Raw genomic sequence first — 20,346 nt, forward strand, 5'->3', positions numbered from 1 at the left:
CACGATCCAAACGTCTGCACGGACGTGTTAAACATCTTAATAATAAATAAAAAGCAGAACTAAAAAGGTACATGAATGTAAAACAGTTATTTGTATTATTGGGGTTATTTAACATTAACGTGACATTTACACATCACTTGTGTCAAATGATTGAACTGAATGATGAAGCATTTTAACTGTTTTATATTCCTAAACCGGCCCTATTTATACCACGAAGCAACATGTGACTCAAACTGACCCATAAAGAAATAATCAGCATTTCACACGAAAATAAATAAACTAAAATTCTCTCCTTCAGAAAAGCCAGATGTGAATCTTCAGAGATCGATTGAAGAACGATGAAGACAAAATCTGTCGTGTGAAGAAAACTGTTTTACAGCCTAAAGAGGCAGAACTGTGACAAGCTATGAAACATTTTAATCTCTGCAAAGTTATGTTTGCTTAGAACTTATTTTGCTCAAAACATAAGTCAAAACATAATTATTTAAAAACACTCAAAACGTTTTGAAACTGGATATTAAAATTAAAACTAGTCGATTGATACAATTATTTTATTAGGCAATAGACTGACAGACAGGTGCTTGTGTCACTGTCCCAAATACGTAATTACGCAACAGTTTTATACAAAAACATTGGTTTCAATATTAAATCAAAAACATTGAATCACTCTCAAGGCGCTGGAAGCTGCCACTTCAAGGCTCAAGATGCTTAAACTGTTGTTTAACGGCGCGCAATAATGTGTGTGATGGAGTGTGTGTCATCTAATACACACCGAGGAATGTGACACCGGGGAGGAATCACAGGAATCTCTTTCATCCCTCTTCACATGCTGAAGATCCCTCCAGAAGGCAAAATGAAAACCGCTCACGGGCCAAAGGAAACGGCCATCGCCGTCTGCATCACGCAGACATCAGCTGACGAGGAACGCGCTCACTTCCTGTTCACAACACGGCCAGCAACCAATGAGCCACGACACCTGCACACAATCCCTTTTTGCATTGGTATTTATTAACAGAAACGTATTAACATTGAATATGCAGGAATGAGACCTGTGAATACATGGCACAATCATATTATGTACATTCTTCAGGGGGGGGGGCAGATCTTCAGACGTTAAGTTAAGAATGCGTTTGTGGAAAGTGATATTACGGTTCTGTTGTACATAGACTTCTATTTACAAACTAGGGAGGGAATCTACCACAGTGCTTTTCATATTATTATTTTTAAAACTGTAACAATATACATAACTCCCATGTGACAACAATTACATGTGCAGCCGGAGACTAAAGCTTCAGCTCATTGCACCCTTTCCCCCACTTGAATGAATGTGCGTGTTGACGGGGGTGCGGTCGCGGCCCTCAGTGCCCCGTCAGGTAGTCCTGGGTGGAGTCGGAGGCGAAGGAGTCGGCGTCTTCGTTGTCCGAGTCCTCGCTGCTGTCGTCGGCGGCCGGCTCCCCGGACAGCGCGATGCGGGCGTAGTCGTCGGTGTCGATGGACTTGCAGAAGTGGATGGCGTATTTGAGCTTCTCCTCCAGCACCTGCTTGCACGAGTACCTGGGCAGCTTGAGCAGGAAGAAGCAGGTGTAGGACTCTGGCAGGAAGTGGTCGGGGGGGTTGTACTTATCGAGCACCTGCGGGGGACAGAGAAGACGGCGCTCTTTAGGGACTCGTGTGGCCACGCGGGACGCAGGCTCCATGCAGAGCAGCCGCAGGACGGCGTCACCTCTTTGGACCCAGCGTTAGCTTCCTCGTACGAGCCAAAGAATGTGGGTCCTAAAAAAGTGACCTCAAAGCTTCATGTGGTAAAGCTGCATTCTGTGTAGTGACCAGCAGGGGGCGACTCCTCTGCTCCCATAGACGTCTATGAGGAAATGACTCTACTTCTGTGTAGTGACCAGCAGGGGGCGACTCCTCTGGTCCCATAGACGTCTATGAGGAAATGACTCTACTTCTGTGTAGTGACCAGCAGGGGGCGACTCTTCTGCTCCCATAGACGTCTATGAGGAAATGACTCTACTTCTGTGTAGTGACCAGCAGGGGGCGACTCTTCTGCTCCCATAGACGTCTATGAGGAAATGACTCTACTTCTGTGTGGTGACCAGCAGGGGGCGACTCTTCTGCTCCCATAGACGTCTATGAGGAAATGACTCTACTTCTGTGTAGTGACCAGCAGGGGGCGACTCCTCTGCTCCCATAGACGTCTATGAGGAAATGACTACTTCTGTGTAGTGACCAGCAGGGGGCGAATGATGGTCCATTTAGAGTCAAACAGACCATAGAGGAGGGGATGATTTAAGGCGGGGCTACATACTGATTGACAGACATCATTGATGACATCACTCCACATTCCAAATATGGTCACTTCCTGTTCACTGGCTGCAAGAGTCATGCCGAAATAGCTTCAATAAGGACTTTCTAACTTTTGGACAGGTGTGCGCTTCTTACCTGCACAACGAAGTCCCGCCCCCGGAAGTCGGCGATGGTGCGCGGCAGACGCGTTCGCCCCCAGACGAACCTCAGGAAGAGGGACCTCTCCGTGTTGGAGAAGGACTCCATCACTTCCCAGAACCACTGGATGAGCGACGACGTGGGCTCCACCCCTTTATACGTGGCCACTGACTTCAGCAGGTGGAGCGGGATGTCCGGGCTTCCACATACCTGAGGGGGGGGGGGGACAACTCACTGTGAGCCCGGGGACACACAGCAGGAGGACAGAGGCCACACTGCACAGCTTGCTCTCACTGACCATGGTCTCCAGTTCGTATCCGGTGAACAGAGACAACAGGGGGACGGGAACCACGCGAGCCATCCCCTCACGGACCGCCGACACCTGCTCGTCAAACTCATGGAGCCTGGAGGAGGACACCAATCAGGAGGTTCAGACACAAAGACAGACTTTGGGGGGGGGGGGGAAGTGGCTCATGACTCACCGGTAGTTGATGGCCAGGCGGACGTACTCGGCGCGGTTCTCCAGGGTGATGTGGGAGTACTTGGAGCTGAGCTGGATGTCCTGCCCGCTGGCGTTGGGCACCGTGAAGGGGAGGCTCATGGCCTCGAACTCCGTCGCCGTGGCCTCGTTGTCCCGAATGTACATCAAGCCGGGAATGAAATCCTTATCCACCTGCAGACGTACGAAGGAGAACGTCATGGAACATGAGACGATTGCTTTATTCCCTCAGTTTGTCCGCTCTGGGCTCCTGTAGATTCCATTTCTGTAGTAAAGTAATGCCCATAAATATCACACACTGTTCCTTCAATGTCCCCCAGACACCCTGAAGGCCCTTGGTGGGTTCATGCATTGACGCACTCGGCTCCCGTGAGCTCCTCGTCTCCTACGCTGGACTCGTCTCCATTCTAACCTTTCTAATCTCTCAGGGCCACAAAGCGCTAAACAAGAGCAGCTTTGTGAGGGGAATAAAAGGTCTTCTTTTCCCTCCCAGAGACGGTTCAGGAGCTCATGATCTCAGCGTGAGGAAAGCAGTGGACTCAAGACTTCTCTTTACTGAAGTGAACAGTTTCTCACTGAGGAGATTACGGTTTAATCGGAGCAGGAATGTGTAGGAATGTGTTCTCTCTGCAGGTTGTGATGCAGATCATGAGGGCTTTGTGCTGCTTAATGTCTGACGAGAACAGACGTCCACACAGACCTTTTCCCCAGAGGCTTTTCATTCAGGTCACATTGATCAAACCCTGTACTGACAGACAAAGCAAACACGGTTTACACGGACTTTCTGCACCTCTGGGAGACGGGATCCGGGTTTTGGACTGTGGCTCCGCCCCCCAGTTCGCCTGCTTAGTCCCTGATGGATCACGATCATGTCGATTTGACCTCAAAGCCACTCAGGACTTAAGTTGATGTTTCACACGGATATTTGTGCAAACACATTTTCCTGCGAGTGCTTTCATATCCGTACGAGCAGAATAACATGCAGACGGGCCTCAAGTTCAGCAGATTAACGCCTGCAGAAATCAACGATTGACCGATTAAAGAATTTGTTCCCATAGACTCGCTACGACGTCGAGCAACAGGGCAGAGGACGGCGCATAGTTTGTATGACGTGTAGCTAACGCCGAGCCTTTAGAGGCCTCACGCCCGCCGCGCTACGCGTGCGTACCTCGCTGAGGTCGGCGATGGTCAGGTTCATGCCGGCCAGCTGCTTCCACACCGGCTCGGCCAGGTTCAGACTCAGAGGGCTCCCGGTCCGGATGGCGATGCCCAGGAGGACTCCTGCAGACGACCAAAACGAGAACAAATCACATGACGCCGAGAGCAGAAACGCCCGGAACGACGCCCCTCGCAGTGTCATCAGCTGAAACCGCATTTCAAAAGGAAACACGCGTGTGCTTGCAGGACGCCGCCGGCGGCTCGTACCCAGGAAGCGGAACATGCTCATGTGAAGCGGGGACTTGGCCGCCGGGTTCAGCAGGAAACAGTCCCTGTTGGCGCCCGACTCGTCGCGGCCGTTGGGCGTGACGATGAGCAGCGGCGTCAGCGCGTTCTGCAGCTCCTCGCACATCTCGGCGATGGACTCGCTGTAGCCCCCGCCGCAGTCGTCCACGGACTCCCCTGGGACCACAGACAAGAGAAAGGCCCGCTCTTAAAGAAACAGCGCGGGGGGGGGGGGTTACGTTTAAGAGGGGGCGACGCGCCTCGAGGCGACACGTGAACACACCCACAAACTTGACCTTCCACACTCGGTGGGGGAGCAGCAGGCTGTCGGGGCTGAACGAGCTCATCTTGGCGCACATCTGACCGAACACGGACTTGGTTCCGTCGGGGCCCGCGAGACCCCCTTTGCTGCGGGAACGCTTCACCTGCGACAAGAACCACAACAAAGAAGAAAGAAGAAAACTCAAAAGTTTGTTTCTGCTCTGTGTTTAATTACTTCCTGCAAGATAGATAATCCTGGATATGACAGTTTGATGAGGGGGGGGGAACCACAGACACACTAATCCCCTTATGAAAGACATCACATGTTACAGGAGGAAGAGCAGGAGGAAGACTACGGCAGGCGTGTGCATTTCCTACCTGTATCCTGTTGAGCTCCACCACGGCTCCATGCTGTCGGTCCCTCACCATCGTGGCTTGAACCACCTTCCTGAACGCGGCTTCCTGTTCACAGACAATCGTTTAGATCATTGTGTCATGACTCATCCTTTCCTTGATGCAAAATACTCCGCAGCCATGTTATTTCTTGTACATCTTCCTCTCGCAGTGATGCAAACACATAAGCAAAAATTACGTAAAACTGCACAAAAAAACAGATGAAATCACACAAAGTGCTCTTGGCGCCAGTAATGATTTGGCCAACACTTGAAAGGTTAAAAAGGTTAACGAGACCCTGGAATGCATCGAATAATCCACCGGACTTAAGAACTCCGTCTAAACTGCGTTTCAGGCGCGCTGTTCTGTGTGTACAGGTGACGCTGCCCCACCTTGCCCTGGGAGATGAGGATCCCTCGGAGCGTGTCGAAGCCCACCGGGGGTCCGTGGCCCGTCTGACCCAGCCGACCCTCCAGGTCGAACATGGGAATACACGGGCAGAAGAGCTCCGAGATGTGATGCAGCAGCAGCAGCCGGTTCCTCAGGGCCATGATGGGGATCTCCTGCAGGTGGTTGTACTCCATGGGGACCTTGAACACACCACTCAGACAGTCAGACGCGTCGACCCGCAGGAGCTTTACTGCCCCCTGCTGGAGAAGTGACTACCTGAGCCGGCAGCTTCCCGGCGTTGGTGGGCCTGCTGGTGGACCACGAGAGGGTGTGAGCGGAACCGCAGGCCACCCTGTTGATCTTCTTGCCCTGAAGCGCGGCCACCAGCCGCGGCCTCTGGATGGCGTTGGTGGTCCCGTCTCCCAGCTGCCCCTCGTCGTTGTCCCCCCACGTGTAGACTTCTCCTAGAAGATGTACAAGAAAGCACAACGGCTCCCTGTGAGGCTCCGACCCGACTCAGATGATCACATTAAGGATGCAGTTTTATTTAATCACAGCTGACTTCAGTGTGAAGACGGGGACCTGCGATCAATTTAGTCATCGACTAACCAAAGCCGCCTGTCTTTCGACTTCATGTGTTGCGTAAACAGATCAGTAGTAATAGTGTTTATTTGAATTGTTTTTAAATAAGAGCAAAAATAAGAATTTCATGTAAACAACGACGTAAATGGAACCGACACACACACATGAGGGAACGCTTACCCTCCTCCGTGCAGCACACACAGTGCAGCGACCCCGTGGCGATGGCGATCACCTTCTTGCCCTGCAGCCCCTGAACCTGACGCGGGCGCCGGACGTGGTCGTCGGAGCCGTGGCCGAGCCGGTGGTAGTCCCCTTTCCCCCTGAGAGACGGCACAACGCGTCAAGCACCACTGGGACAACGACAACAACGAGGGGAAGAGAGGCGCCGCACGTACCACGTGTACACGGCTCCAGACTTAGTGAGAGACACCGAAAACTGGGAGCCGCACTCGACTTTGACCACGCCGAGGCCCGTCAGCGAGTCGATCTGGAAAACAACCGCTGGATGTAATTAAATATTATTTAGACGGAACCAATGGCATCAGCCGAGAACTTTTCTCAGCGTCTTCCTGTATAGAACAACCGCTCAAACGGACTCACCTTCATGGGGATTTTGCAGCCGTCACTTCCTCCGCGGCCCAGTTTGCCGTAGTCCCCGTCCCCCCAGGACCAGACCATGTCATCGTCCGTGAGACAAAGCGTCTGGGCGTCCCCGCTGCCGCAGGCTACGTCGATGACCCGGTGACCCTGCAGTGCGTCCACCTGGACGAAGCGGAGACACAAGCCGTTTAACCTTCAGTGTTCTGTGGGCCTCCAGGTGGGAGCCGTGGGGGGCGGGGGGGGATCTCTCACCAGTTTGGGTTTGAGCTGGTCCTCACTGTCTCCGTGTCCCAGACGTCCGTAGCGACCCTTCCCCCAGGTGAAGAGCTCCCCGCTGGCGGTGATGCAGGCGCTGTGCGCCCCTCCGGCGGCGACGTCCACCACCTCCACCCCCCGCAGGGACTCGATGACGCGAGGACGGTCGCAGGGGCTGAAGTCAAGAGGGATCGTCGTTACTATGGAAACAACTTCGACTCTGGCTTGAGAATCGGTCAAAATCAAAAACTGGATGATGTTTTTTCTCTAGAAAACTACTACTCCTTAAATGCAAAACCACTATGATATGAGGTTTGATTCTGTACAGCGTTTCTAAAGAACGACTTCAACCTGTGCTTTGAACCTATTTAACGTGACGTGGACTCGTGATGATGGCGTGTGGTGCGAAAGTGTTCCGTGTGATCCAGACCTTCGGTTCCCGTGACCCAGTTTCCCGTCCTCGGCCTCTCCCCACGAGTACACTTCTCCCTCCGAGGACAGCGCCAGGCAGTGCTTCCCTCCGGAGTTCACGGCCACCTTGCGGATGAAGACGTGTTGGATGGACTCCAGCAGAGTCGGCGTGGACACGGACTCCGTGCCGCCGATCCCCAGCCTGCCCCCGGCGCCGTATCCCGTAGCGTACAGCTGAGGGAGAGGACACGACCTTGATCATTAGTGATGAACACGTGATCCCCGTCATGTGAATGTTTAACGCGAACCATCGGGGGCGGACCTTTCCGTCGGCGGTGACGGCAAACAGAGTCTGCTCGCCGCCGATGAGCTGCACCGGGCGCAGCGTGGCGAGGGCTTCGGTGGGCGTGGGCACTTTGACCTTGGCCCCCTCGATGCCCCCTAGCTGACCCCTGTGGTTGTGGCCCCAGCCGTAGATGGTGCCGCTGCCCCCGGCGGAGAGGGTCCAGTCGTCCGGCCGCCGGTTCATCCACTGCACGAGCTGCTCGTCGTGCTCGCGCTTGAACAAGTCGTGACTGTCGTGGAGGCCGTTCATGCTCTCGTGGTCCGCCATCAGCTCGCGGATCTTCTTGGTGACCTTCAGAGAGCGATGATTAGCAGCGTTCTCACTTCATGAGGTCAAAAAAAAAAAAAACGTGCGCATGCTCACCTCGTCCAGGAAGGGTCTCGGCAGGGAGGTCCTCTTGTCCAGAGACACGGCGACTCTGGAGGCCGTGCAGTAGCGCCGGAACCACGCCCACTTGTGGGTCTCGGCGCAGCAGGGCAGCGTGTCGAGCTCAAGGTCGCAGGCGAGAGCCACCAGGACCTGAACACAGGGTTCAAGTGAGCCTCACACATCTCAAGGGGGGGGTGGGGGGTGTGGGGGCGGGGCATCGTGTTGCTGGGTGGAAGCGTACCTTGAAAAAGGGACTGTGCAGCAGCTGCTTCCCTCCTCTGACGATGGGGTCCTCGTACTCGTACTGCCTCTGCAGAGCCTCTGGGAGCCCCTTCACCAGAGCGGCCAGCGCACTGCCCGTGAAGCTCTGCCAGGAGAAACGCTTCGTTAGACAGAGGGCCAGAAGAAGTGGGGATTGTTCTCATGTCGCTTGGTGCTCACCATGGAGCGAGCCTCGCCCTCACTGTCGCCCAGCAGCCGGTTGATGTTGATGGACTGACCGTACTCTGTGGTCAGAAGCTTCCGGAGTCTCTGCAGAGCCCACATCCGGTGTCCAGCAGCTGCGAGCACATCACAGTACTGAGTGTAAGAGGTGATAGTAAATTATCATCATGGTCCATCATGCTGGATTACCGTACCTAGTGCACTCAGCTGGGCACATGCAGCGAGGGACGCAGCGAGACGAGGCACGATGCTCCTGTTGGAGGCAAAGTTGAGCCTGAAGTCCAGCAGACAGGTGACCAGGTCCATGGACGGGCAGGACAGGATGCAGCGGTCAGACAGCAAGTCTTTGGGACCTGAGGACACAGAGACGAGGCTCAGCGTCACAAGCCAGTCGATCCGTGTGTCAGTAGCGACGCGGACGCGGCTCACCAGCAGCAGGCATGATGGGGTAGACGGTGAAGCGCCAGCCCCACCCGTTCACCGAGCCGTCGCTGGTGAACTTCCACTTGAGTTCGTCTCCGGGGATCCTCAGCTCACTGGACCAGTCGGACCACTCCCGACCTGAAGCACACAGCGGCGCGACGCCACGTTAATTTGTGATCCGACAGCACGCACTCGCTGACCGTTTAAGCTTCAGAACCTCACCGGATCTCACAGAGACGATCCTATTGGCTCCGTCCATGATGGTCAGCGGGTCGTGGCGTCGCTCGGTGGAACACTGTCTGTCGAACTCTATCCTCAGACCCTCGGCGCCTACCAAGCAAAGAACGAGAAATGTGGTCCAAAACTCAATGATCTCCAGCAGCATCCTGAACAAGAATTAAGCTTATAAAACCATTTAAAATGTGTGTGTGTGTGTGTGTGTGTGTGTGTGTGTCAGAGTGCATTTTTTGCTGGCTATTGCATGTAATGTTTCTATAAAGCTATTAACAACCTCGATACTGACCCACGCAGCCACCAGTGCAGCTCTGTTATATCTGACACGGCCCAAAGATACTGACTTTAAACACAATGAATAAACATGCAACAAAAGTAAAAAGGCTGAGCAGCATTCCAAGGAAGCTTTTTCTTCTCGCTGATGCAGCCCCACGAGCTTCCCCCGGTTACCTGGAATCTTCACGGTGCCGCTGGTGGAGGTGTCGTCCGTGTACGGGTGGCTGCTCTCCACAACCACCGGCTGGGAGGACAGGCGGCCGCTCCGCGAGTCCGTGGCGACGTCCTCCAGCTCGGTGACGCACAGCTCCAGCAGCATGTCGGCCACCTGCGGGAGACACGACGCCGGAGAGCAGAGGGACGTCAGCCGCCGCCGTACCTCCGAGCCGGGACGTCCTCCTCGCCGAGTCGCAATCAGCAGAGTCACCTGAGGGTAAGCGGTTCCCATCCCGGACAGCACGGCCGACAGCACCTCCTTGCCCTTCTCCCCGGAGCGACAGGACACGGCCAGCTTGAGCAGGTCCACCATCACGCGCGTGTCATCGGGCACCAGCTGACTGGTGAACTCGTCCAGGTACTGCGGCTCCGGACCGACCACCTTACTCTGGCTCTCGGAGTCCTGGCGACAGAAGAAGAAACGTTGGGAAAGGCCCGAGGTGGCTGCGCGTCGGGGGGGGGCTGAGGGCTGAGCAGAAGCCTGGAGGGACTCGCCTCTTTGGTCTTGGTCATGGTTTCGGCGATGATGCTGGCTGCTCCGGGGTCGTCGGTGACCGGGATGAAGGGACGCGAGGAGCCTCCGGAGGCGCAGGGAGTGATGGCCGAGGACGGCGTGAGGGCGTCTTCTGACGAGGGAGCCTGCTCACAAACACTTTTATTTATTAAATGGGAAACCTGTTTTTCCTCTCAGAACGCAGCAGGTTGGTTAGTGTGACTCGGATCTGCAACCCTCAGATTCTGTGAGGTAGAACAGCTTCAGGTCCGTCAGAACCAACTGTAGCGTTCACTTAAAATACTTCTACTCGTCTTTAATCCATCTGTTGAACCTCAAACAAACAACTCGACATCCCCTTAAGGATTAAAAGTGTATGGTAGAAAACTTTAGTTTTATTTTTGATAAAATGACTCCCTGTGAAAGTTTCCTTTGCCTCCATGTTGGACCCAAAGCTACTTTGCTGATGGGTGCATTTCTACACCTGGTCACTATGAGAGAAGATACACTTTGCAGGTTTCCTTTTTCAAAGAAAATCAGCCCAAAATACAGTCGAAGCAGCTTTTAAACAAAAAAACCTGCTTCTTCAGAGACGAGGCTGGTGTTTGTGAGTCATTTGTCACGTGAGATGCCCCGTGACCCTCACCTCTCCCTTCTTGTCCTGCCAGGGATTGGGGCTGACTCGTTCCTCAGCTTCAGGCAGGACAGGAGGGCCCTCCTCGTCGCTCGCGCTGGAGGAGGACGAGGAGTCAGACGGGGGAACCGGGGAGCTGGAAGGACACTCGGCCGGCAGGATCATGCTGGCCGGCATCAGAGCGCCGACCACTGCGTCCCTGAGGAAACATCAGTTTGTCACAGTGACCCCGATAATAATGACCAGCAGCCCGCCAGCTAGAGGATGAGGTCATAGAGCAATAAGGACTATTTAAAAAGAAGAAAAGGCTCCTCGGCCAGTCCTCGTACCTCGCATACATGATCTGGAGGGCGGACAGCACGTGGGACAGCGCCTGCTGCTTGGCCGAGTTTCCGTCCAGGCTGAGGAGAATCTTCGCCAGCGAGGGCCGGTTAGGCTTCACGCTGCTCTGCCCGCTCAACTTGTTGTTGACCGCCGAGGGGGAGTCGCTGTCCGACTGGACACCTGCAGAAAACGACACCGAAAAAAACAACAATATCATCAATTATGCAATCAAGTTATTTATTATTACTTTTTGGCTGCAGGGAGAAGGGAGCATTACCTAAATAGGAGGCTCCCAGGGAGTCCCTGGCCGTCTGGAACAGCACCGGCTCGTGGACCGAGGGCGTGGTCACGTCCACGGTGGTCCAGGCCACGCTGTGGGAGGAGCCGCAGGCCACTCGGGTGATCTTCTGCCCCTCCAGACCCTGAACCAGCGTGGGCTTCCTGTTCACTGTGGTGGTGCCGTTGCCCTGCTGCCCGTGATCGTTGTCGCCCCACGCAAACACCTGGGCGGAGAAAACAACAACTGGACTTGACCCCCGCAAAGCTTCCGTAGCGTCTCATTCAGCGATTTACGTTTTTTTTTGCAACAAGGCCGCCGCACCTGTCCCGTTTCTGTAACAGCCAAACAGTGCAGCGCTCCAACGGCGACGTGGACGATCTTCTTGCCCCGGAGTCCCTCCACCATCTGGGGCTTCCGCACGTGCACGTCGGTGCCGTGGCCCAGCCGGAAGTAGTCGCCCTTCCCCCTGTTTGGAAACGCGAGACGTGAAACCTCTGCCCGACGTGAACGGGCGATGCGGCGATGCGGCGTCACTCACCAGGTCCACACCACTCCGGACTTGGTCAGCGCCAGGGAGAACTGCGCGCCGCACTCTATCTGGCAGACGGCCTGCCCGTTCAGCCGCTCTATGTTCTGAGGGACGTTGCAGCCTTCGCTTCCGCCGCGACCCAGCTTTCCAAAGTCCCCGTCGCCCCAGGAGAACACCAGCCCTGACGGGACGGCAAACGCACGTTACCGACCACAAAGCCGCTTTGGGTCGTGTCCGTCTACCATGAGCGTTATATTTCAGACCTGTGGAGACTCTATTATAACAATATATATATAGTCTATATATAACAATAGATGAAGAGCTCGGAGCTCTTCTCATGGCCGCGTAGAGATAAACGGCTCCCTGGTTCTACTGGAAAGGGACAGAAATACCTTCATCAGTGAGGGCCAGAGTTTGGGCATCCCGGCTCCCACAAGCCACCTGGACGACGCGATGTCCCAGAAGCACTTTCACCTGGAGGATGAAGTCACAGCAAGTTCATGGACAATCTGCACGTGGGTCCACAGCAGCGAAACTAAGCTCTTTTTATGGTACAGTGAGTTAAAAATATTGACTTATTTAAATCACCCGATGAATGCAACAGATTAAATCAAATTTGTTAAATATTGTAAATAATATATTGATCTGAAAAAAATAATTGAATCAGAGGGTGTTCGAACCTTTATATGAAGATAAAATAAAAGTAAACTAAAACCCGTTTCATCATCCAAATTAGTTTTAGGAATATTAAATAATGCAGTCATTTAAACAAGAAAATGTTTTATTCATGAGCCCATAATGAGCTAAAACCGAATCTAATAAGTATCCATGACTTCAGGATTCATAACTTTACCACAAATCAACACCAGATCCCTCATCACCATTTCTTTTCTTCATTATAAGATCTATCAGATAACAATTATCCAGTAACGGGTTAAATGAGAGATTACTCATTTATTTTGTCGTACCAGTTTAGGCCTCAGCTGCGTGGTGTTGTCCCCGTGACCGAGGCGGCCATATTCCCCCAAACCCCAGCTGTACAGCTCGCCGGACGAGGTGATGGCGGCGCTGTGAGAGCTGCCGCAGGCGATGTCTCGTATGCGCTTGGTCTTCAGCGCCTCGATGAGCCGAGGTTTGTCACAGTTCCTGAGGAGGAAGACACACTTTTCCTTTAAATGCATCTTTGGCATTTGCGATGCACAGAGTGCCCGGTAACGACTTACATCCTGCTGAAGTGGCCCAGCTTGCCGTCGTCGCCCTCCCCCCAGGAGAACACCTTCCCGTCCACGGTCAGCGCCATGGCGTGGCGCCCCCCGGAGTGCACGGCGACCTTCTTCACCACGTAGTTGCTGAGCGCGGTGATCTGGCGGGGGATGGGGATGGTCCCGCTCGACAGGCCCAGGCCCAGCCGGCCGTTAGTGGCCTCTCCGCACGCGTAAATCTTCCCCTCCACAGTCACTGGGCAACCACAGAAGAACCGTCACATCCAGAACGACACGCGCAACGAAAAGCATGGAACTCAGATTACTCGTTTTTTTTATTACCAACCTGCAAAGAGGCTTTTTGAACCACCGGCTACTTGCACCACGTTGAGAGCAGAGAGTGTTTCGGAGAAGGACGGCACCTTGATCTGAGAAAAGACAACAAATTAAGGCATGACGTGAGAGGCAGGTTGTGTGTCTGCGCCCCTGGTGAGAAACGTGGGAGGAGCCACCTCCCCGCTCCCTGTTACGTATGTAAATAACGCCTGTTAGCAGGAGACGAGCTTGTTAGCAGTAGCTTCTGACTGCTTGGCTACGTAGCCAAGCTAACAGCTGGCATTGCAATTTTATGGCCTTAACATTTCAGTTGTGTTTTTTATGCAAATAACAAAGTAAAATAACATTTAGAATCGGCGGATTCTCCACTAGAACCAAACAAATGATCCCAAGTTCTGAAGTACTAGTAGTGACCCTTTGAGTATTTCCACTACGGACGTCATTATAGTTGTATTTAAAGCTTCCATTGACGTTATCTGGATAAATCCTTTTTTCGTCATATGCTCAGATTTAATCTTTATGAGGAGGATTTGCGGCATCATGTTGAGCCACGAGCTAATCTCAGGTCAAACACACACAAGCTGTACCTTAGAGCCCTTGAGTCCTCCCAGCTGGTCCTTGTCATTCAGTCCCCACACAAACACTTTGGTCCTGATGGCTGCCGAAGACTCCAGACCTGAAGACTTCTTCCGAGCGAGACTAAAGGAAACACAGAGGTCCCGGCCATGAGCCCGCTGCACCGCCGTGCTCTGGTCTAAGCCAGCCGATGGTTGCGTTCTAAAACCCGACCTATCGACCGCCGCCATAACTGAAACAGGGCTCCTTTGTCACCTTCCGGTGGCGGTTTTGTCGTCATCCTCTTCCTCGTTGTCCGACGCCAGGAAGGGGACGGTCGCCAGGTCTTCGTCCTCCGCTCTGATGCGTCCGACGATGCAGAGTCCGTGAATCTTGCAGTCGATACCGGAGCTGCGGCACTGCTTGATGGCGACCTCGATGTATCGGTGGAACTGGAGGGGAAACGCGTCGTTGTTATCGTGTCGGTGTTTTTACCTCATTACAACGCCAGTGGATGTTGTTAACCAACCTCGGTGCAGTCGCTCAGGAGAAGGACTGTGGTGTCGGTGGGATTGATGTTAATCGTCTTCAGCTCCACTAAGTTGTTCAAAGAGCTTCCGCCTGAAATTTTACGAAGAGAATATTACTGCTGATGATAAAAATGAGTCACATCCCAATAATAATAATAATAATAATGATGACATTTTCAGTCATAATAAAAATGTCCAGATGCAAACAAGTTAAAATAAGTATTTTATTTAACTTGCCGGACACCACCATCAGTGAAGGCATGTAGCTGCTGTCTGCTGGATCCACCACCATCTTCAGCCTGTGCACGAGGACATCTGGATAGAGCTCCACACGGATCCAGTGCTGTGGAGAGAAAGAAAGAAACCGTGAACTAAAACCCAAACTGAAAAAAACAGCCTTTCAGGGTACGAAGTTGCAGTCTCCTGCCTTTCCCTGCGAGCCGGAGGACTGCCAACACTGGTCGCTGCAGTCGATGAGGCGCGGCGCCTGGTTCACGGAGGACGAGACGCTGAGGTTCTTGACGGCTCTCGACCAATCGTCGATCAGCATCCCGCGCTGGCTGCTCGGATGCTTCTTCAGCTGCTTCCCCGAGCGGCCGCAGAACGCTGGAGACTGGCCTGAATGGAGGGGAGACAGGAAGCAGTTTATAGTTCAATGACGTGTTTTACTATGAAGTTAAACTGCTGATCATTCATCTCTATGGAGGCATCTGAGGTTGAGACCTCGTATGCAGATGCATTCTGGGAGAGCGCGCGACTCACCCGGCTCGTGGATTCTGCCAAAGGAATGTCTGGGGTTGTGTTTGCGGTTCTTGAAGCAGTTTTCACAGAAGTCAAAGTCGTCACAGTTCCTGCATTTGAACCTGGGGCCGTTTATGGGGAACATCTGGCAGCCGTCGCACCTGCATGAGGACGACTCGATGAGGACGACTCGATGAGGACGCTGGCGTTTTTAAATCAAGACACAAAGCTCCGCCGTATTCATTGACTCACCTCACTCCAGGGTGGACACTGGGCACCAGTTCCATTTCAGACAGAAGACCGGTCCAGTGGGACTGCTGAGGGAAGTCGACTATCACGTCCTTCCCGTTGGCACTGAAAGCTGAAACATTAAGAACAGAAGATCATGAGTTGCAAATAGAAGAAATCGAGAAAAGTTGAACATGTTTGATCAGATGACTGAACATGATAAATATTCACTGGAGCTGTGAGTCTTTAAAGCTACGGTGTTACTTTTTTTTCCTTCATATATATATATATATATATATATATATATATATATATATATATATATATATGCCTTATATGGTTGGCAGAAAATAAACAGTTGGCAATAGTTGCTAATTTACCATCTGTTCCTTTTAATATTTCATTTACAATATCAATAATAGTTTGAAATGGAACTTGAATAGTTGAATTATAGTGAAACAAATAAGAAATCAATAAATATCTTTGAATTATTAAAACAAGAATAGTTCAATAAACAATAAAGGATAATTCACAGTTATCGGTGATCAGCTCCTTTGGGAGAATCAATTCAGCAGCTGACCTTTGACCACCCCGACGCTCCGGTGGGTGACGGAGCCCCACTTGTACTTTGGCGTGATGACGGAGGGTTTCACTCGCACTTTGTCGCCGATCTTTATGTGAGAGGGAGAGCTTTGTGGTGGGAATCCTGGTGAACGATAACAAAAAAAAAAAACAATAACGACCCAAACCGTGAAAAGGAAACCACGACGGGTCGGCGTGACGATGTGGTTTTCTCACCGAGCAGCTCGATGTGGATGTAGCGGACCCAGTAGGTTCCTCCTTTCTGCTGCCAGTCACACTGCACGTTTAAGTCATGAAGCCCGTCTCGGTCCAACTTGATCACCTTCCCGACGTCTCCGTCGTACACCTCCTCGTACGTCCTGCAACACTTCACCATCATCCCCACCTGCAGGATTCGGGGTGGCACTCGGGCTTTAAAAGGCACTTTCAGCTAAATTTTTAATCTCATGATCTGCTGTGAATTACCACGGAAGCATTTCTCTTGACAAACTTTATTCACTTTTATTCCATTTTCTCTCCCCCCCCCACAAATGTGTCTGTTTTCTGATTCAAGCGTCGAACCCAAAATTAGCATTTAAAAAGACAAGAAAGGCTCTTACCTGAATGTTCTCTCTCACGTACACGGCATAGTCATCGTTGCTTTGGAAATCCGATCTCTTCTTGAACGTCTGGCTCTCAGTCACCACTGCACCTGGAGGCTGATCATCCACAACATCATTCATTAATAAGAGCACGAGGAGAATCTGATAGACGATGGACTAACAAAAAAAAAAAACAGGAAAATGAAGAGTACCACAGGGAACGTGGGCTCGGCCTCCTCCAGCTCCTCCAGCACCTCCTCGTCAGAGTACTCGTCGGACGCGGTGTCGGCATCCGACAGCTCGGTGACGTGAACGTCTGGATGGTCCAGCAGCCAGCCCACCAGAGCCTCCACACCTGACGAGGACGCTCGATCACTCTCCACGGCTACATCTCAAATGTTCACGTACCGGCTGGAAGGAACCGTAGGAATGAGTGAAACGTACCTGGGACGCCGGCGGTGCCGCCCGTAGTTCCGGCCAACGACTTTAAGGCGAATTCAATGTTCTTCTTGGGGAACCCCATCTCCATGAGCTGGACCACTATGGGCAAGGGCGGCACGGGGGAGGTCTTCTGCTTCTTCTGTTTGGGGGGTCGCACGTGCTGTATGGTGACGGGCGTGGTGGCCTCGCTGGAGCTGCTCTCCTCAAACAGCGGCGAGGACGGGTGGGCGGACTCCACGGCGAGGTACTGACACACCGCCAGAGCCGCAGCCTACGGGAGCGCAGACACGAGGCCGAGGTCAAACCCGACACAGAGGCTCCACCCACTAAACATGGTCATCACTCGTTTCCTGTCCTGCTCGAGAACATTCGTGATTTTCTTCATTTTACAGTTTCTTTTTCAACTACACAAAACACATTTAGCATTGAAATGAAAAGTATTTTTTCTCAAACAGAATTCAGAAGCGCTGCTCTCTAATAAACAGCAGAATCAATGTACTAATATTCAATCTCACCTCCATCTCCTGCCTGTCGAAAATGGCTTTGATGGGTGATGGCTGAGTGGCAGCAGACAGCAGCTGCTGCAGGAGGATCAGCGGAGGCAACGGACCTTCGGGGGACAGGTCGCCCACATCAGGAGAGGACACCACCGGGTCCTCTGGAAGACAGAAAAACAAAAGGGTTATGAGACGGGTTTGTCTGATAATAAAAGAAGGTTCTGACTGAGGACACAAGAGCTGCTGGGATTTATCAAAAGACATTTGTAGTAATTAAACCCCCCCCCCGTGGAAGCCCTGGTGTCCACCCAAAGCACCACAGTTTGGACCTGAGGTTGTGGCGCCTTACCGCCGGGGTTGGGTCCAATGTCCAAAACGGCTGCTTGCGAGAGGATCTGCCTGAGTTTGTCCTGATGGGAGAGCAGAGCCCGTCCTGCCTTTAGGATGTACAGCCTCAGCTGCTGGCAGCGCAGCAGGTGGATGTCCACCTGGTCGGCTGGAGAGACGAGAGGTTTGATAAACGTATCTATGAGTCACATGAAGAACGGTGAATTAATGCCACTGTAGGTAAATTTAATGAGGATTCTGGGCTAAAATAGACAATATTTCCTTACATACACACACACACACACACACACACAGAGCCTCTGGAGGTTCTCTTTACCTGTGAGTCCTCGACTGAGCGCCTTCTTCAGGTGTTGTTTCTCTAGTTTGCTCCCAGCCAGACTGACCAGCTGAGCCCAAACCGCCAGCATGGGCTCAGTGAAGGGAAGGTTCTGCACGCTGAAGCACACGGTGGGAAGCTGTGGGGAAACAGTCAGTGCTTCATTGTTGGAACGCGCTAGCTGCAGGCGCACACGTGAGCCTCCAAAACGCTGCCATACCGGTTTGAGGTGGCCGAGCAGACACACCCTGCTGGTCCTCATCTCGTGGAACTGGACGGTGATCCGTCCTTTGGGGGTGATGCGGGTGACGGTCCCCTCTCCGTACTCCTCGTGGATCACTTGACCACCGAGTCGGAGGCGCCCGTCGATGCCTCCGATGACCGCCATCACCGCCATCAGGCTGCCCACTCTAGGAGAGTCGGAGAAGGGGAAATACTCCTCCAGGAAGCCCTGAAACACAGGTGTGGATGAGGGGGATTTTGGAGTCAAAGGGACAGCAGTGATTTGACTATCGATCTATGCTCTCTTCCCAAAAGGAAACATTTCACCGCTTAAGTTACCATTTTTGTGATAAGGGAATCTCTATGAAGAGATAACTTTATAAGGCCAAAACAAACAAGTCAAAAAAGATATGTTAGTTGTTTTCTTAATGCTTTTTTCACAACAGAACATCACTTTGCTCCATCCACTGTAGTAAAACACTGACTATTGACAAGAAGCTCATACAATCACACACACACACACACACACACACACACACACACACACACACACTCCTCACTGCTTCAGACTGGCAGCCCGCCATGACGTCTCCGATGGCGCTCAGCTGCGTGTTGATGTAATCGTTGATCATGCTGTTCCACTGGCCGAGAGCGTGCAGAATGCGCAGCACGGAGACGATCTCCTCAGCCAGCGTGCTGCTGTGAGTGGCCGTGAGGGACGCCTGGGGGCGGGACCTCCTCCTTTGCAGGGAACCCTCTGCAGAGGAAGCGGCGGTTTAACGACACACACTTAAAGCAAACGAGTTGAAACACACGAGGTGTGAATACGCGACTCGGGGGGGAGGGGGGGCATGCCTCTGAGAAGCGGCAGGTCGGAGGAGCAGGTGCTTAGGAGGCTTCCCAGAAAGTTGAACAACTTCTCCACCAAGAACTTCATGTCTTGAGAGCGCTCAGTCTTGTCCCACGAGGGCAGGACGGCCTGAAGGAGACGAAGCGCCAGAATCTGAAAAGAAACGTTTTATGATTATAAAAATAATCCTCATACAACGACCTTTTTTTAGGTTATGAATGAGAACATTCACATTATCAGAGATCAGCCAAATGCAAACCTAAAATGACGTACTGATCACATTTTAGACTGAACACCCTAGTCATCGTCTCACCTGTCTCTGCAGAGTGACGGCGTCGAAGGACTGCTGCCCTTCTACGATTCGGATGAGCAGGCCGATCCACGCGGAGGTGCTGAGCGTGCTGCACATCTGGGGCACCAGCGCGATGCTGCGGATGAAGCCCAGCGTGGACCAGCTCCTGTGCTGCTCGCGAGAGACCAGCCGGTGGGAGTGACAGCCTGCCGGCGACCAACGCGACGTCGGTTTAGAACAACAAAGCCAAGACGCCAACAAAGACAAAAGACGTGGCGGCGGCGGTTCAGTCACCTGACTTGTCGCTGGCGCCGCTCTCCACCAGCGTCCGCAGAAGTCCGCAAAGGGTCCGGGTGGCGTCGGTCTGCAGCACCTCGGCGTGGATGCCGACGGACAGCGACAGCGTCTTCAGCAGGTTGACCGTGCTGGTCAGCATCATGGCCGTCGGGTGGCTGCTCTTCTCCACCGGCTCACCTTCTGCGGTCAGAGGAGCACGTTTTGATTACACTGCCAGTGGCTTGATGAAGCTAAAACAGCCTGGTATGAAACTTATTTAGTTCCATAAAACCTGAGTTTGTGTCAAAATACGAGGATCAACTGGTTAACTTCATGAGAGTTAAGTGAGTGGAGTGAAATATCATTAGTGGTGTAACACACAAGAAAGTGTGCACCTCACAACGTACCTCAGTTTAAGGGTCACAGTTTGTTACGTTTTGGATAAAATAGGAAAACAAAGAGAAAATAATTAACACAGTTCATTGGCCGCATTACCGGC

General features: G+C 52.6%; 1 protein-coding gene across 1 annotated transcript in view; it reads right to left on the minus strand.

Moving 5' to 3' along the window:
* Positions 1 to 988: 988 nt before the first annotated feature.
* herc2 (HECT and RLD domain containing E3 ubiquitin protein ligase 2) overlaps positions 989 to 20,346 on the minus strand; it is a 37,296-nt gene continuing 17,938 nt past the window's right edge. The window contains exons 38-91 of the mRNA XM_037468738.2: positions 19,866 to 20,048; positions 19,593 to 19,777; positions 19,285 to 19,432; positions 18,990 to 19,186; positions 18,428 to 18,658; positions 18,208 to 18,346; positions 17,893 to 18,039; positions 17,562 to 17,704; positions 17,050 to 17,317; positions 16,818 to 16,960; positions 16,624 to 16,722; positions 16,241 to 16,409; positions 16,023 to 16,148; positions 15,467 to 15,575; positions 15,236 to 15,375; positions 14,901 to 15,091; positions 14,711 to 14,816; positions 14,473 to 14,564; positions 14,220 to 14,395; positions 13,976 to 14,087; positions 13,399 to 13,480; positions 13,074 to 13,308; positions 12,819 to 12,996; positions 12,243 to 12,324; positions 11,860 to 12,031; positions 11,643 to 11,787; positions 11,319 to 11,544; positions 11,047 to 11,221; positions 10,730 to 10,916; positions 10,086 to 10,229; positions 9,802 to 9,993; positions 9,549 to 9,702; positions 9,087 to 9,194; positions 8,871 to 9,002; positions 8,636 to 8,794; positions 8,439 to 8,557; positions 8,239 to 8,364; positions 7,992 to 8,147; positions 7,605 to 7,919; positions 7,302 to 7,516; positions 6,869 to 7,046; positions 6,617 to 6,778; positions 6,412 to 6,503; positions 6,197 to 6,336; positions 5,711 to 5,898; positions 5,437 to 5,634; positions 5,030 to 5,113; positions 4,674 to 4,815; positions 4,373 to 4,567; positions 4,116 to 4,228; positions 2,931 to 3,121; positions 2,747 to 2,852; positions 2,446 to 2,658; positions 989 to 1,631 (exon numbers count right to left, since the gene is read on the minus strand). Coding sequence (XP_037324635.2) covers positions 1,359 to 1,631; positions 2,446 to 2,658; positions 2,747 to 2,852; positions 2,931 to 3,121; positions 4,116 to 4,228; positions 4,373 to 4,567; positions 4,674 to 4,815; positions 5,030 to 5,113; positions 5,437 to 5,634; positions 5,711 to 5,898; positions 6,197 to 6,336; positions 6,412 to 6,503; positions 6,617 to 6,778; positions 6,869 to 7,046; positions 7,302 to 7,516; positions 7,605 to 7,919; positions 7,992 to 8,147; positions 8,239 to 8,364; positions 8,439 to 8,557; positions 8,636 to 8,794; positions 8,871 to 9,002; positions 9,087 to 9,194; positions 9,549 to 9,702; positions 9,802 to 9,993; positions 10,086 to 10,229; positions 10,730 to 10,916; positions 11,047 to 11,221; positions 11,319 to 11,544; positions 11,643 to 11,787; positions 11,860 to 12,031; positions 12,243 to 12,324; positions 12,819 to 12,996; positions 13,074 to 13,308; positions 13,399 to 13,480; positions 13,976 to 14,087; positions 14,220 to 14,395; positions 14,473 to 14,564; positions 14,711 to 14,816; positions 14,901 to 15,091; positions 15,236 to 15,375; positions 15,467 to 15,575; positions 16,023 to 16,148; positions 16,241 to 16,409; positions 16,624 to 16,722; positions 16,818 to 16,960; positions 17,050 to 17,317; positions 17,562 to 17,704; positions 17,893 to 18,039; positions 18,208 to 18,346; positions 18,428 to 18,658; positions 18,990 to 19,186; positions 19,285 to 19,432; positions 19,593 to 19,777; positions 19,866 to 20,048 — 8,681 coding nt within the window. The 3' untranslated portion in view covers positions 989 to 1,358. The remainder of the gene's footprint in view (positions 1,632 to 2,445; positions 2,659 to 2,746; positions 2,853 to 2,930; positions 3,122 to 4,115; positions 4,229 to 4,372; positions 4,568 to 4,673; positions 4,816 to 5,029; positions 5,114 to 5,436; positions 5,635 to 5,710; positions 5,899 to 6,196; positions 6,337 to 6,411; positions 6,504 to 6,616; positions 6,779 to 6,868; positions 7,047 to 7,301; positions 7,517 to 7,604; positions 7,920 to 7,991; positions 8,148 to 8,238; positions 8,365 to 8,438; positions 8,558 to 8,635; positions 8,795 to 8,870; positions 9,003 to 9,086; positions 9,195 to 9,548; positions 9,703 to 9,801; positions 9,994 to 10,085; positions 10,230 to 10,729; positions 10,917 to 11,046; positions 11,222 to 11,318; positions 11,545 to 11,642; positions 11,788 to 11,859; positions 12,032 to 12,242; positions 12,325 to 12,818; positions 12,997 to 13,073; positions 13,309 to 13,398; positions 13,481 to 13,975; positions 14,088 to 14,219; positions 14,396 to 14,472; positions 14,565 to 14,710; positions 14,817 to 14,900; positions 15,092 to 15,235; positions 15,376 to 15,466; positions 15,576 to 16,022; positions 16,149 to 16,240; positions 16,410 to 16,623; positions 16,723 to 16,817; positions 16,961 to 17,049; positions 17,318 to 17,561; positions 17,705 to 17,892; positions 18,040 to 18,207; positions 18,347 to 18,427; positions 18,659 to 18,989; positions 19,187 to 19,284; positions 19,433 to 19,592; positions 19,778 to 19,865; positions 20,049 to 20,346) is intronic.

This window comes from Pungitius pungitius, chromosome 7 (genome assembly GCF_949316345.1).
Source record: "Pungitius pungitius chromosome 7, fPunPun2.1, whole genome shotgun sequence".
Classification (NCBI taxonomy): domain Eukaryota; kingdom Metazoa; phylum Chordata; class Actinopteri; order Perciformes; family Gasterosteidae; genus Pungitius; species Pungitius pungitius.